We start from the raw sequence: 13549 nt of genomic DNA, 5'->3' as shown, positions 1-13549 counted from the left end.
GTCTGCGTCCGGGCGGGGCCTTCGGGCGGCTGGTGAAGGGCTCCTGCTCCTGGCTTTTCAGTTTGTCTCTGCCGAGTCGGTGGCCTTGCTCAGCTTTATTGAAAGCTTTCCTTCGCAGCCTTTCCCGGGGAAGGATTTAGCCAGGCTGAACAGTGACGGTGCGAGATACGAAATCTGCGCCGTGACCAAAACGGGCAGAGAGATGTCCGTTTCCGAACGGTTGCGGTCACGAGGGTTGACTAAATTGTGCTTAGGTGCCTGAGCCTCTTGAACTGACGACACAACGAACGTTTTGTTGGTACTTTTTACAGGCGACACCGCAGAAGGATGTTGTAATAAAACTTGATGCCCCAAGCACGCTACTTTCGGAGAAACACGCGGACTACATAGCTTCATATGGAACAAAGAAAGATGATTATGTAGGTATCGATTTGTTTCAGTACAGCTGTGGTTTTATTAACAGTAATAAATTGCCCTGCAATCCAAAGTATGAAAGAAGGATGTCTTTGTTAATTTCCCTAGGTCTGTGATGAGTTTTGGCCTGTGTTATCTGAGTATAAATTTGGAGATTATCAATTTAGCTCTAGAATTACTCTGAGACCTGAGAAATGAACTACTTGTTGCTTCTTCATCTGTTAGAATGCACAAGGAGTATAGCTGCAGTTACACGTTGCTCTTGTGATGGAACAGCATACTGACTCTCACCACAGCAGTGCTTCACGCTTACTGGGTTTGATAAACACTTTAACTAGCATCAGTTTTATAGGTCAGCAGATGTAGCCCGTGACAATAGGATTCCAGTTCCAGCAGGTGAAAGATGTCAACAACTGCTTATGTCTGAAGAAGAGAAAAGTTGCAGTTGCCTTTACTGTTCGCTATTGCTTATGATTGTTGTTCTTGTGCTTAAAAAGTACCGCATGTAGAAACTAATGTTTATGGGTAGCGTAGGTGATGTAACGAATGTAAGAGAACTCAATATGAAATTTCACTTCCTGGTGCAACTTTACATTGTGGCAGTTTTGGCACTTGGAAGTAAGTTTCATTGAATGTCAGACTTGTTATTTTTGAGACTAGTTGAGGTGGTGATTTGGGTGGTAGTTTGGATGCCAAAATGGTAACTGATGATTTGCGAGTGGTGCATACATAGCAAGTTGTTAATGGGATGGAATTTGGCTGACGTATTACAAACTGTTTGTAAATGTTAACTGATATATTTTCATTGCTCTATATTGACGATGTGCTTTTCTGACTAAGAACTAAAATAATGCACTACTTAGGAATACTGTATGTCGGAGTATTTGAGGATGAGTGGTGTTTACTGGGGGCTGACAGCAATGGATCTCATGGGGCAGCTGCACCGAATGAACAAAGAAGAAATTCTGGCATTCATCAAATCATGTCAACATGAATGTGGTGGAATAAGTGCCAGCACAGGTCATGATCCTCATCTTCTGTATACCCTCAGTGCTGTCCAGGTAAATGTAACAGGGTAATTTTAGTAAAAAAAAACATTTGTAATTAATGATTTTGATGATTGCAGATTTATGAACCAGGTACTGTGCGATGCCACTGGCGAAAACTATTTCAGTGCCTTATTAAAAAAAAAAAAAAAAAAAACCAAACCAAAAAAAACCCCCAAAAAAATCCACAATACCAAAAAAACAACAACAACTAATGGACAAAAATTTAGGATTTAGCTGTATCATTTCCTAAAAGAAGTCAGATTTGGGAACGTTGTGCTTTTAATGATCATTTAATGGTGACTGCATTCTTGATAAATTTTGTAACCATCTTCTTGAAATACTGCTTAGCTGTAGGTTTTACTGGAGTTTTTTGTAGATCATTTTGGATTTTATAAATTATTCTTAGTGTACATTGAGGTGAAAGATAAGTATGCCCATAATAAGAGTAAAGCTTTGGATTTTATTTTTTGGTGTATATATTACTTATATTATGATTGCTATATATTATAACATTAATGAATAATTAATATTTATATAAACCGTATGTAATATCTATAATTTTGTATAGTGTGTTTACACTTCAGTACTGTACAAAAGAAACATTGTAGTACTCAGTTCTTGTGTTCCTCAAATCTGCTTTTTTTTTTTTTTGTGTATGACTTAAAAATTAGACTAGTCACTTGAGCATTTTGTTTATTTATTTGGTGTGTACTCTTCCCCTCAGGAAAAGTAATTCTCAATCTTATTTTTTCACCATAACTATCTCCATTATAGATTAGTTTCTCACTATCTCTTGTGGTTTTTTTGTTTGTTTCTTGTTTTTTTGTTCTCCTTCTCATGCAAACTGTTGTGGGAAAAAAAATACCAAAAAGGCTCAAACGCTTCTGAACAATTGCTTGATTTCTTGCATAATGTATCTCTAGTCCAATCTTATGGAAGAAACATTTAAATGGTGTTACAAGTCAATAAGATAGCCTCCTGTTTTAGGAAGAAAGTGTTCTGGATTTAAGGTGTTGGATTTGAAACCCTTGGGCGGGACAGAAAAATGCTGCTTTCCTGGATCAGTGACAAGTGTTGGCATGTATTATCTGCTCTAAAGTTGATATTTATCACCACTTTAGCTTTAGAATTACTGTGAGTACTCTGAGAACCAGGAAACTAAAGTTTCTTTAGGCTATGAGGTTTGAGCTTTTCCACACTGTCCAGTCAAACTCCTTTCACAAATTCTAATCCAGTGTAAGGAGAAGGAGGTACAATTTGAGGTTGTTTGCCTTTACTTATTAGAGATGTTAGTTCTTAAATAAATACTTGATGTTACCGGGAGATGTTTTCATATTAACTGAATGCAGCTGTAAATGTGCAGAGTTGAATAGTGTTAGCACGTGCTGATGTAAAATTTTTGTGGTAAACTTAGCCAGCATGTCTTAATGAGCATGCATGTTCTTAGTGAACACACCGTTTAGTCCTATCTACATACCCGGAATGATTGAAGGGTCATGTCACATCTTCCTTTGATCGCAATTAATAGTAATTTGTTCAGATTTGCTTTTTAAGGAGCATGTTATGATTATATATTTTCTGTTGGAGTTGTACATTTTTATTTTTTTTTTTTTGCATTTCCATAAAACTTAAATTTTATCTAACAATTGAAAGATTCCAGCCAACTCTAGGTGTTCAAACTCATAGTTGGTATTTTTCAGGTTTGGTACTGTAATATTGCTTAGTTTCAACTGTTTTTTCTAGTATGCTATTTATAATAAAATCCTAATTACTCCCTTTACAGTTTATGCAAGTTATAAGTAAAAACACAAAGCCAGCTGGGGCTCAGAAACAGTATTGTTGTTTTCACTGGTTCAAGTCAGTGCTAGCCCAGAAAACTTTGTATTCCCTGCTATGACCTTTATTTTTCTTCCAGAATATATTGACTGTACAGTTTGTGTCTAATCATATTGTTCAAACTTTTTCTTAAATTATTGCAATTTGGTTCTACTCATATTTAAAAATTGAATGTAAATAAAAGTCTTGCAATTCGAAAGTAATCATTGCTGACAGGCTTGGATTGTAAGTGCTATTAGTAAGTAGCTGCTTGATTTACCCTTGCACAGGTCCAAGTAGCAGTAGTGCAAAAATTAACCATAATCAAATCTCTGTTCTACACAGTGCTAACATAAAACCAAATAGACCTGATTATGCTTTTGAAAGGAGAGCTGAAAGTTGGAAAGTAACGAAGCATGAAAGAGTTCAACTTGAGTTGCCTATATTTTAATTTGAGAATTTCTTAAGAAGTTTTTAAACAGAGATAGATGAACTGCAGCAAATGAAATTTTATTTTAATAAACCTTACCAAATAATATTCATAGTCAATTAAATAAAGTCTTTTATAAATCCAGGACTTTTTTTTGAGAAATAAATATTAAAAGTTTTTGCCTCTCTTTGATTGTTACTGTGTCTTTTTTTTCCAGATTCTTATCTTATATGATAGTCTCCATGTTGTTGATGTAAATAAAATTGTTGAATATATACAGAACTTACAAAAAGAAGATGGATCATTTGCTGGAGACAAATGGGGTAATTTTTAGATCTTTAAAATTTAGTGACTAGGTTGACGTGTAAGTCTTTGAACTTAAGTCTCCTTGGATGGTCTTTTTGCTTATGTATTGTATGTGAACACTTTTATTTTCTGAGTTATGAAAAAGGAGGTTTCGTGAAGGCCAGAGTTGTGTTTCATTCCTTTCATAAATATTCTAAACTTCAGTTCCATTCTTGTATTAAAAAGAAATTGTCCAGCTCTTAAAGAAGGAAACTTTAGGGTATTAGTAACTTTATAGTACTTTGGCATATCAGATTTGCTATTCCACAGGGAGTGTTTTATGATGGCTATTTAAAGGCAGTCGCTTATGATCTTTATCCATGTCAGCTGTGAAAGGATCTTTCACTATACGGGAATCGGAAAAACTGGGTTTGTACTCATGAAGTTCTATTAATACTGATTTTGTGTCTGCACATAAATTCTTTATGAACAAAGATAGTATTTTTAAGCTGTAGCATAAATATTTAGTCACTCTAAAAATACTTATCCCTATGGAATGCTTAAATGTTATTAAAATCTATTGCATATCACTCACGTTACTGTTCTGGCAAAACTCAACAAGCAAGATCATGGCAGTGTATGTATGCTGCTGTAAAGGCAGCTGTTATGCTATGTGTTAAAATGGTTCACAGTTTGCTACATCCTTTTTTTTGTTTTTTTTTTTTTTTTTTGAAGTATTGAAACAAATGTACTGAATGCACAATGGATTTACATTATTTCTGAAAGGCAGTTACAGCGCAACTGAAGGAGCATGATACCTGATGTAGTGTAGAACAGCACATGTTTGTTTTGTATGTTTAAGCTTGTGGGTTTTTTAAGAAGAAAAGTCTTGCATCAGTTGGACCCCAAAAATGAATGTTTGTGTCTGGATTCAATTTTAAAGTATGACTTCAAGTACTAATTGCTCAGAGTTTGTGCTAGGAGAGTTATATTGGTATGGACTTGCCGAGCAATCGTTCTGCCCTAGATACAGCGGTTTTGGTTTAGTTTCCAGGTGTAAGAATGCAAAAGAAAACTTGCAACTTTCATCAGTCTTCCTCTAAAAGCAAAAATAGCTTCTACTTCTGCTCAGATTTAAGGCAGATCAAGAGTTGCGTCCAAGTTTTTTTGAGTCCACTGCTCTGCAGTTATCTAGTAGACCACTACAGATAAACTCTAAAATTATATAGTTATTTGTAAATTACCACTAGTTGAATTGATTTTGATATATATCTGAGTATACACCAGCTCAAAATGAGTTGTTCACTTTTATGTGCAGTAGATATATGGATCACTTGAGTTGTAATGTACACTTTCTAAATTACTGCGAAAATAATTCATGGACTGGAAGAGGAAACAGGACAGGGGCAGGTTTTGGCTGACTTTTGTTGTTCAGTGTAAAATCTATTAATCTAACATTTAGTTTCATATTTTCAGTGGTGATTTAAATGCGGTTTTGTTGTCGTTAATAAAAATACTATTATTTCATTCCCTACCCTGCACATTCCAGGAGAAATAGATACGAGGTTCTCCTTCTGTGCTGCCGCAACACTTGCACTTCTGGTAAGTCCTAAATCGTTAGACCTAGAATCTTCTCTTTGGTACAGCTGAACTTTCTGTAGTTAGTGAGCTTGGTAGAATATAAAGTACGTTAGTTGCTTTTCTGACTTACAGGGAAAGCTCGATGCTATTGATGTGGGGAAAGCAGTAGAATTCGTTTTATCCTGTATGAACTTTGATGGAGGATTTGGTTGTAGACCGGGTTCCGAATCACATGCAGGACAGGTGAGTTTTTCTTTATATGGAAATGTTTTAAATTACCAAGCATCACATATTGCCTATAAATATTTCTTTACAGCATTTATCAGTGATGTCAGTTGATGTACCTTTCTTGTTTCACAAATGCCTGATTCTAGTACCTTAGTTAAAGTAAATGAACAAACAGGTAGATAAATTTGAGAAGATGAGTAGAGACTTGGGAGGTTATAGTCTGGGATAAAAAAAAAAGATCATAAGGGAACAACTTTCAGGACTGTATTTCAGTCTTCACATAGTGACGTCGGAATAGTTGGCATGAGGATTTTTAGAGAATTTGAAATGGGTTTAAACGGAGACATTGGACAAGATCTATCACTGTGTCTGCCACAAATCATAATGAAACATAAAGGTCGATTGTATAATATGTCTGATATTTACCAGCTGATGAATTCAAAACAAAAATGAGACATGCACATTCTCAAGGGAAGGCTTGCTTAATTTTTTGAGGAAGGTCATTTTTAAGATGAGATGCCTAGCTCAGGCATGGGAACATTTATCTTGTTTTGTTGTAGGCACTAAAGAGTGTTTTACTAGTGACAGTGAATTCTGAGAAATGCTCAGTAAAATCTAGCTGAGAAGAGAAGGCAGTAGTGTAATGGAAACAAATTAAGGGATCTCTCAAGGAAGAGAATCTCAATGACTTCTTCCAGCAAAAAATTTACATAAAAACTACCTTTCCTGTTTTTATTTTTTTTCATGGAAGGGATTATTGGACTTAACCTGAACTTATAAATAGAAATCAACTTTTAAGAAAATATTTGAATGCTGTTGCAATCACCTATTTATTTTGCATAATTCTAGTGAGCAATGCCATAGGCAGGATTCACCTCAGCACCTGGAAATACTAGAGGCATTTTGTTGAGAATAAGCGTTGGATTTCGCTGACCCTACCCCCTGCTTCTTTTTTTTAAATCGGGGGCGGGGGGGAGGAAAGATTAAACCTGGTACATGTACCTTATCTTATCAGTTTTATCTACAGTAGCATTGCCCATATGGTCTAAATGGCTGGACGGTGTTCTAGTGTTCAAGGAAGTCAGCTTAAGTATCTTGAACCCGCTCTGTTTGCAGCTGGCATTTCCAGGGAGGATTAGGTCTGTTGTGCATATTCATGTACTCCTTAAAATGCTGTAAAGGGCAACAACTTTGCCTGTAGAGTAGTTCAGAAGTTTTCTAGGAATATCACATTTATTTTGCAGTATTCTTGGATAGGCACATCCCTGTTGATGTTGGCTTTTGTTGGGGTTTTTGTTGTCTTTTTGGGGGTATGTTTTATTAGGAAAAGGCGATTATGAGCAGGCTTCAGTTGATATTGTGGTTTCTTGCAGTTTGTGCTTGGCTGCTTTTTTAGTGACTGCATGAAATGTGACCAGACTCTGCTGTTGCACTGTAAATGTTATTTCCCAGGATAAAATAAACAGGGATTAATCAATGCACATATATTACATGGCACATTGAAAGTAAGCCTGACATGACTAGATATATGTGGGATTGACAGGACAGTTAACGATCAGGGTTAACCTGTTTCTGCTAGACAAGCCATTTGGTCTTCAGTTTGCTCTCCACAAGCCTTAGGGTAAGAGGCACATACAGGAACAAACCATAGGCTGGATGCAAAATGTTCATAAAGGCCATATCCAGCCTGCAGAAATTCGTTTGAGTATTCTGGCTCGAGAGTCTGTATGGCTCTGCCTGATCTTTTAGGATCTTTTTCCAAACCTTGCATTGTCTTCTATTAGTAAAATCTTACTATTCTGTAATTACATTGTGTCACTTGGTATTTTTATACAAAAGCAACTGTAACAATAGCGTACTTTTTTAATGGAAAAGTAAAACTCATTTGAAACTAAAAGTTGAAATGTATGCTTATTTTGTATTGTGTTTGCATGACTGTATTCCTGCTTTGAGATCTTCCTGCATTTAGTCTGCTAAACTATACCTAGTTTTTAAATACACAAAAAATCTATGTCTGTAATTTTAGATATATTGTTGCACAGGATTTCTGGCTATAACAGACCAGTTGCATCAAATAAATGTTGACTTGCTGGGTTGGTGGCTTTGTGAACGTCAGTTACCTTCTGGAGGTCTCAACGGACGACCGGAGAAGGTATTAGGTGCCTTCGTTTGTTTGTTCAAACCTCTATAGAGATTATTTTATTTAAACCTGAAGTACTTCTGGAAAATCTCATGAGTTCTATGAACTATTTAGTAAACCTTTCCAAGGAGTCAGACCTTCATTTTAATTCTTCATTTTTGTCACTAACGCTTGTCATTCAGTCCTTAGCTATGCTTAGTTTGAGTCATCAGTTTAGGAAAATACAGATACTGAAGGAAGTCTTGCTCACCACTTGAACCAGTGTCCTGTTAAATCAGAACCTGAATACTTTTCTGACATTGGGAATGACCTCTTTTGTAGGATTCGTACAAAAATTACTGTTTTACTGGGTGTAATAGTGTTCCACATCACACTGGGAAATAGTGTAACCTAGAATAATCACCATTGGCAAATAGGTAATCAATCAACAATTTTTTTTTTAAAAAAAAAAAAAGAAGAAACTGGTTGATAGGAAGTTCTTTGTACTTACTCCTGAAAAAGGTGCTGTGTTTTTTTTAGCCTGTCTCACAGAAGGGGAAGGCTGTTTCAAAATCACATTCTTGTGGTTTTGTTGAAGAAGGGAAGAGATTTGAAAAGAGACTTTCCCTTCTGGAAAAAGGAAAGTCCTCTGAAAAGAGATGGCATCCAGGAACTTTCTTCTATTTTACCTCAAACAAACTCTTTAAGTGTTGTTCCTCTGCAACAGTATTATGACAGCACAGCTAGTAATTTGCAGAATCACCAATAGGATTTGCAATGTCATGTTTAAAACAAAATCAAATAATAATCTGCTTCTCTGCTTGCCAGTTACCTGATGTATGTTATTCATGGTGGGTGCTAGCATCTTTGAAGATGATTGGTAGGTTACATTGGATTGACAGAGAGAAACTGCGCTGCTTTATTTTGGCTTGCCAGGATGAGGAGACTGGAGGATTTGCTGACAGACCAGGAGATATGGTAAATAATCCTTTACTAAGTAAAATATACTTAATTGAAAATTTCAACTGAAAAAGTAAGTTTTCTTATTTGAGCGTAACTCATGACCCAGATGTAAGTGTTTTGCAGAGCCTGCAGTTTACCTTGAAGGAAAGAATAGAGTAGAGTTGCTTTTAGAAGCTTACTTGGGGAGCACGTATTTTATATTGCGCTTGCGCTGTAGCATCCCCCTCTGAAGTCAGTTGCCATTCCTTAGGAATTCTAGTTTGGTTCCCATAACACATACCACACAAATCGTTTCTGACAAGACCACTTGGAAGATCTCTGTAAAAATACTGTTTGGTGGTGGTTTTTTTGGGGGGATGTGTGGGTTTTTGTGGGGTTTGTTTTGTTTTGTAAAATGATATGCAAGCGCAGGTTAAGTCATCTTCAACTCTCTTGAGGGTTTTGCTTGATCTAAATGAGTCATAAGTTTTTATTAACAATCCTTATATGCCAACTTTTGTTCTGTGCCAGCCCAGCCACTGAATAAATCCCCCACTGGCATTTGTCTAGATGAGGAAGGAAGCAGCTTTTGTGATAACATTATTAAGAGGCTGGTGGTATTGGTTTACTGCTTGGTTGAGAGCGCAGCTATGGTTTAGCTGGTCTGTTCTGTCTGGTTTCAAGTGGAAATAATTGAGCTTGTCCAGGACAAATGACAAATAAAGTTCATATCTTTCAAGGGTGCTGGACAGATGAAGTTAAAAGTATTACGAGACCTCAGTGCAATTCCTGTAGAAGACTTGGCTGCTTATTTGTCAACGGTTGGGGGAAATCTTAGCTATTTTTATTGCAGCTGACCATGTTTTCTCCTTTGTCCACAAATGCATTAAAAACTGAAGTAGCTTTCTATTTCTTTGCAAGCTGATACATTATTCCCACTTGGAGGAGTAGGAGAGATCTCTTTACTCTGGTCTGTCGTTTGGAAAGTGTTTTGGTGTTCTTAAAATGGGAAGGGTTTTGTATTTCTAAGGAGCTCACAGAAAGACTTTTTCCCTTTTCAGAACAAGAAAAGCCTAACACTTAAAGTCTTAATGCTTTTCTAGCTTCAAGATTAAACTTGAGCTATTGAACTGTTTTTGTCTTCCCAGAAGAGCAACTTTGCAGAGCCTTTCCTCTATATCTAATGCAGGCACCTTTGGGGGAGTGTTTGCATATTATGTTAGTGGTCATTTCATATTATTTTTACCTGTCATTCATTGTTGAAGTTAGCACTGCCATACAAATGTTGACGCCTACAGGTTTTTGCTTTGTTCCTGCAGAAACTGATTCCTAACAGACCCTGTTGGGTTTTGGGTTTTGAGTATTTTTTGTTGTGGGGTTGGGTTTTTTGTTTTTTGTGGTTGGTTTGTTTGTTTGTTTGTTTTTCATTTTTGTGGGGTTTTTTGTTTGTTGGTCTGGGGTTTTGAGGTGGAGGGTTTGGAGGGGGGTTGGGTTTTTTGGTTGCTGTGGGGATTTTTAATTTGTTTTAGGTTCTAGTCTTTTGATTTGACATCGTGATTGTATTTCAGGTTTTGAACCAGTTGACAATGACAGCTCTGTCATCTTTTTTTAAGTTCCAAGCAGCTAGTTCTCGATAACTTAACTTAGTAGCTGTGCTTATTAGCTCTTAGTTGTAATTCAGCAGTTTTTTCCTTTTTTATTTGCTTCAAATAAAATTGCAGAAAAGAGCAGACAACATAGCAGTAGATACATCTTCTAGGAATCTGGGTTTCCCTGAACATGCATACTGTTCATCAAGATGTTGAATCTGTAACTTCATTTGCACACTTTCCATTGGGGACCGACTCCCCTTCTGGGCCTGTCCATCTGTAGAAGGAAATTCTGTCTTGCCATTCCTAAAGTGTACTGTTTATTATTATTATTTTGCTACGTACTTATTTATTTTACCCCTCCTCTAATGGCCACATACTCATTCAGGGAAGGAGCAAGTAAACATCTGTCTGAGCTTTGACCACACCTGTAATGCGGTTCCCAAACCATCGAGGAGCAAGACTTGCTATGCTAGTGTAGTTTGAACCTTCTAGGCTGTGAATAACGACTGGAGATACTGCATATTGGTTTTACGGTTGGATTTGATGATCTTTGAGGTCTCTTCCAACCATAATGATTCTATATGGCTACGAGGTGGTAACTCAGCCGAGTTTACTGCAGTATAGAACCTTTGTGATAAGATCCAGAAGTTCCAGTCATGCAAACAGGATGTGCGCTGCCCAGACAGCACTGGTCCTTTTGGATAGGATTTTGTAGAATGGCTGATTAACTCCACTGACAGGATGCTTATATCATGAGACTTCATAGTCTATTGCATGTGGTGATGCATGCTTTTAGCGAAGGTTCATATAGTGAAGGAATACCAAATAATACTGGATACCAATGGAGACCAAATAACTGCTCCTGTCTCGTCTGGGTTTTTTCTTCCTTGTATTTTTTCCTTTGAGTTTTCTATCACAGTAGGTTGTTGCTCCCCTCTCAAGATTGTACAGCACAGCTCTGTATTGACAGGCCATTAAGGAGCATTAGAATGTTGCTGAAGAGTAAATGGGGAATTTATGGAAGTGGTACTTGTAGATGATTGATTTTACTTTTAAAATTTATTGTCTTTGCTTCTGCTACCCTATGACATTGCATGCTAATGGAGACATGTGAGTGCTTCCTACCAGATTCAGAGTTGAAAATCGTCTTAGGAGCAGACAATCTACAAGCATCTGAGTAAATCATAGTATTGTAAATGCATGTTGTGGAAATTGTCTTGCCTGTCAACATATCAGCAAAAATCAAAGTTTGTTCAGTTGCATTGTCTTCTCCATCCATGAACGTTTGCAGTTCCCTTGCTAGCAAACAAAAGCTTCATTCTATACAAACGAAAAGCTGATTGACTTTTGGAAATGGACACAAACTTTCTCTCTTCTCCCAGGTGGATCCATTTCACACCTTATTTGGAATTGCTGGACTGTCTTTATTAGGAGAAGAACAAATTAAGGCTGTCAATCCTGTCTTTTGTATGCCAGAAGATGTCCTTCGAAGAATAAATGTACAGCCTGAGCTTGTGAGCTAAACCTCATAGAGACAAAACGTTGATATGCCCAGTTGCTTCGGTTTTACAGATTTAAGTCATCTCATCTCTGAAACTGTTAGCATATTCTTCTTTGAGATGTGTTTACATTATGAAAGTAAAGCAATAGCTTTACTGTGGGCTTTGTCACTTTGTAAACTGTATAAGAACAGGCTGGTTCTAATAACTGGAGTGTAACGTGTTCTTTGGTTGTATGTAAGAGATGTAGAAACATTTCTAATCTGTGTTTAAATATATGGGCCTTTGCTTCTTTTTTTTTTTTTTTGAAATATTCAAGTCAAAGCAGCAGTGTGAATGCTTTATTTTTGTATTCCTGTGATATCAACTGTGCTAGCATCTGTCTTTATCCAAGCATGTTTTGATGGTGGATCACACAAAGCACTTTAAAATGATATGAAAAAATACCCCAAACAAAACCCTACTTAAGCCATGCACTTAATACCATGCACTTGTGTGTTTAATTCTTCCTGTTCACATTTGCCATCACTTTTATATACTGAGAAACAAGCGTTTTCTTCTGATAGTAATTGATACCAGTGAAAACAAAAATTATGGTTCCATTAAGTATATAAATATCTTCATTTATTGATGAGTCCCTTAGACAAAATTTCACTGATATATGAAATAGAGCATACCTTGAGTATGTATAGTGAAACTTGCTAATATTAAGCATTCTAGAGAATGTCTCTATAGGATAGTGACTTGTAACTGAATGTAGAGTTGATCCTAAATTTGTTGCTGGGTTTAAATCCTGCTTTCGTAGCTTTTAAGACAGTAATTGCCAACACTTGATTATGGTGTAATTGAGAATAAAACTAGCTGTGGAAAATACTTGTTCTCTGAAGGATGAAGTCCTCTTTGTCTTCATAGAAGCCCTAAAATTGCCTCTTTATTTTACATTCCACACACCTTGGCTGACACTGAATGGTATTCCAGTTGAAATACACCGTAAAAGCAAAATGTGAAGGGGCGGAAGTCTTTGATAATCTCTGTATGTATGCTTAAGGAAGGTCTAAAGTTGTTTCAACCACAGTTTTAAAAGCCAGCTGGTTAGTTTTATCCAGCCTGGTAGTGTTAGTAGAGAGGAAGCCAGAACTAGACAAGGTAATTTGTTGGTAGACCTTTACTTGTAGAGTATTTCAAAGAGAGAATGTGTATTTGAATGCTCAAGTATTTCTAATGATTTTTTAAGCCTTCTGTACCGGCTTTTAGATAAGGTAACAAGCTTACTCTTTTTAGCTGTCCAGTTGCCTGATGAATTCTTTGGTCAAAGCCTGGAATGAATTTCTTTTTCAAGGTTTGGAAAAAAGTTACAGTAGGCTTTGTGTTGAGTGTGAGGGAATGAGAGCGCTGATCAGGTTTTATCTAACTGTAAAGTTTAACAGAAGATTTTAAAATAAATTTTTGCCATTCCAGGTTACCTTTGCAAGTGCCACTTCTTTTTGTCTAAGGAAACACTGTTCAGTACATAGGAATTTGTCATTTTTTCCCTGATGTGGAGACAAAATAGAATCCTCTTTAGAATTTCTAGTCTAGTATAGGCTAAGACACCC

General features: G+C 36.6%; 1 protein-coding gene across 1 annotated transcript; it reads left to right on the top strand.

The window, feature by feature from the left end:
• Positions 1-311: 311 nt before the first annotated feature.
• On the top strand, positions 312-12363 carry RABGGTB (Rab geranylgeranyltransferase, beta subunit; the record flags this gene model as incomplete). Its single annotated transcript, XM_009695358.1, has 8 exons — positions 312-419; positions 1278-1475; positions 3926-4031; positions 5543-5595; positions 5707-5817; positions 7829-7954; positions 8750-8899; positions 11838-12363. Coding segments are annotated over 8 exons (993 nt in total), but the record flags the coding sequence as incomplete, so codon positions are not given.
• Positions 12364-13549: the final 1186 nt, after the last annotated feature.

The sequence above is a fragment of the Cariama cristata genome, unplaced genomic scaffold (assembly GCF_000690535.1).
Source record: "Cariama cristata isolate BGI_N322 unplaced genomic scaffold, ASM69053v1 scaffold33432, whole genome shotgun sequence".
Taxonomy (NCBI): domain Eukaryota; kingdom Metazoa; phylum Chordata; class Aves; order Cariamiformes; family Cariamidae; genus Cariama; species Cariama cristata.
This window is presented reverse-complemented; position numbering and strand designations above follow the sequence as displayed.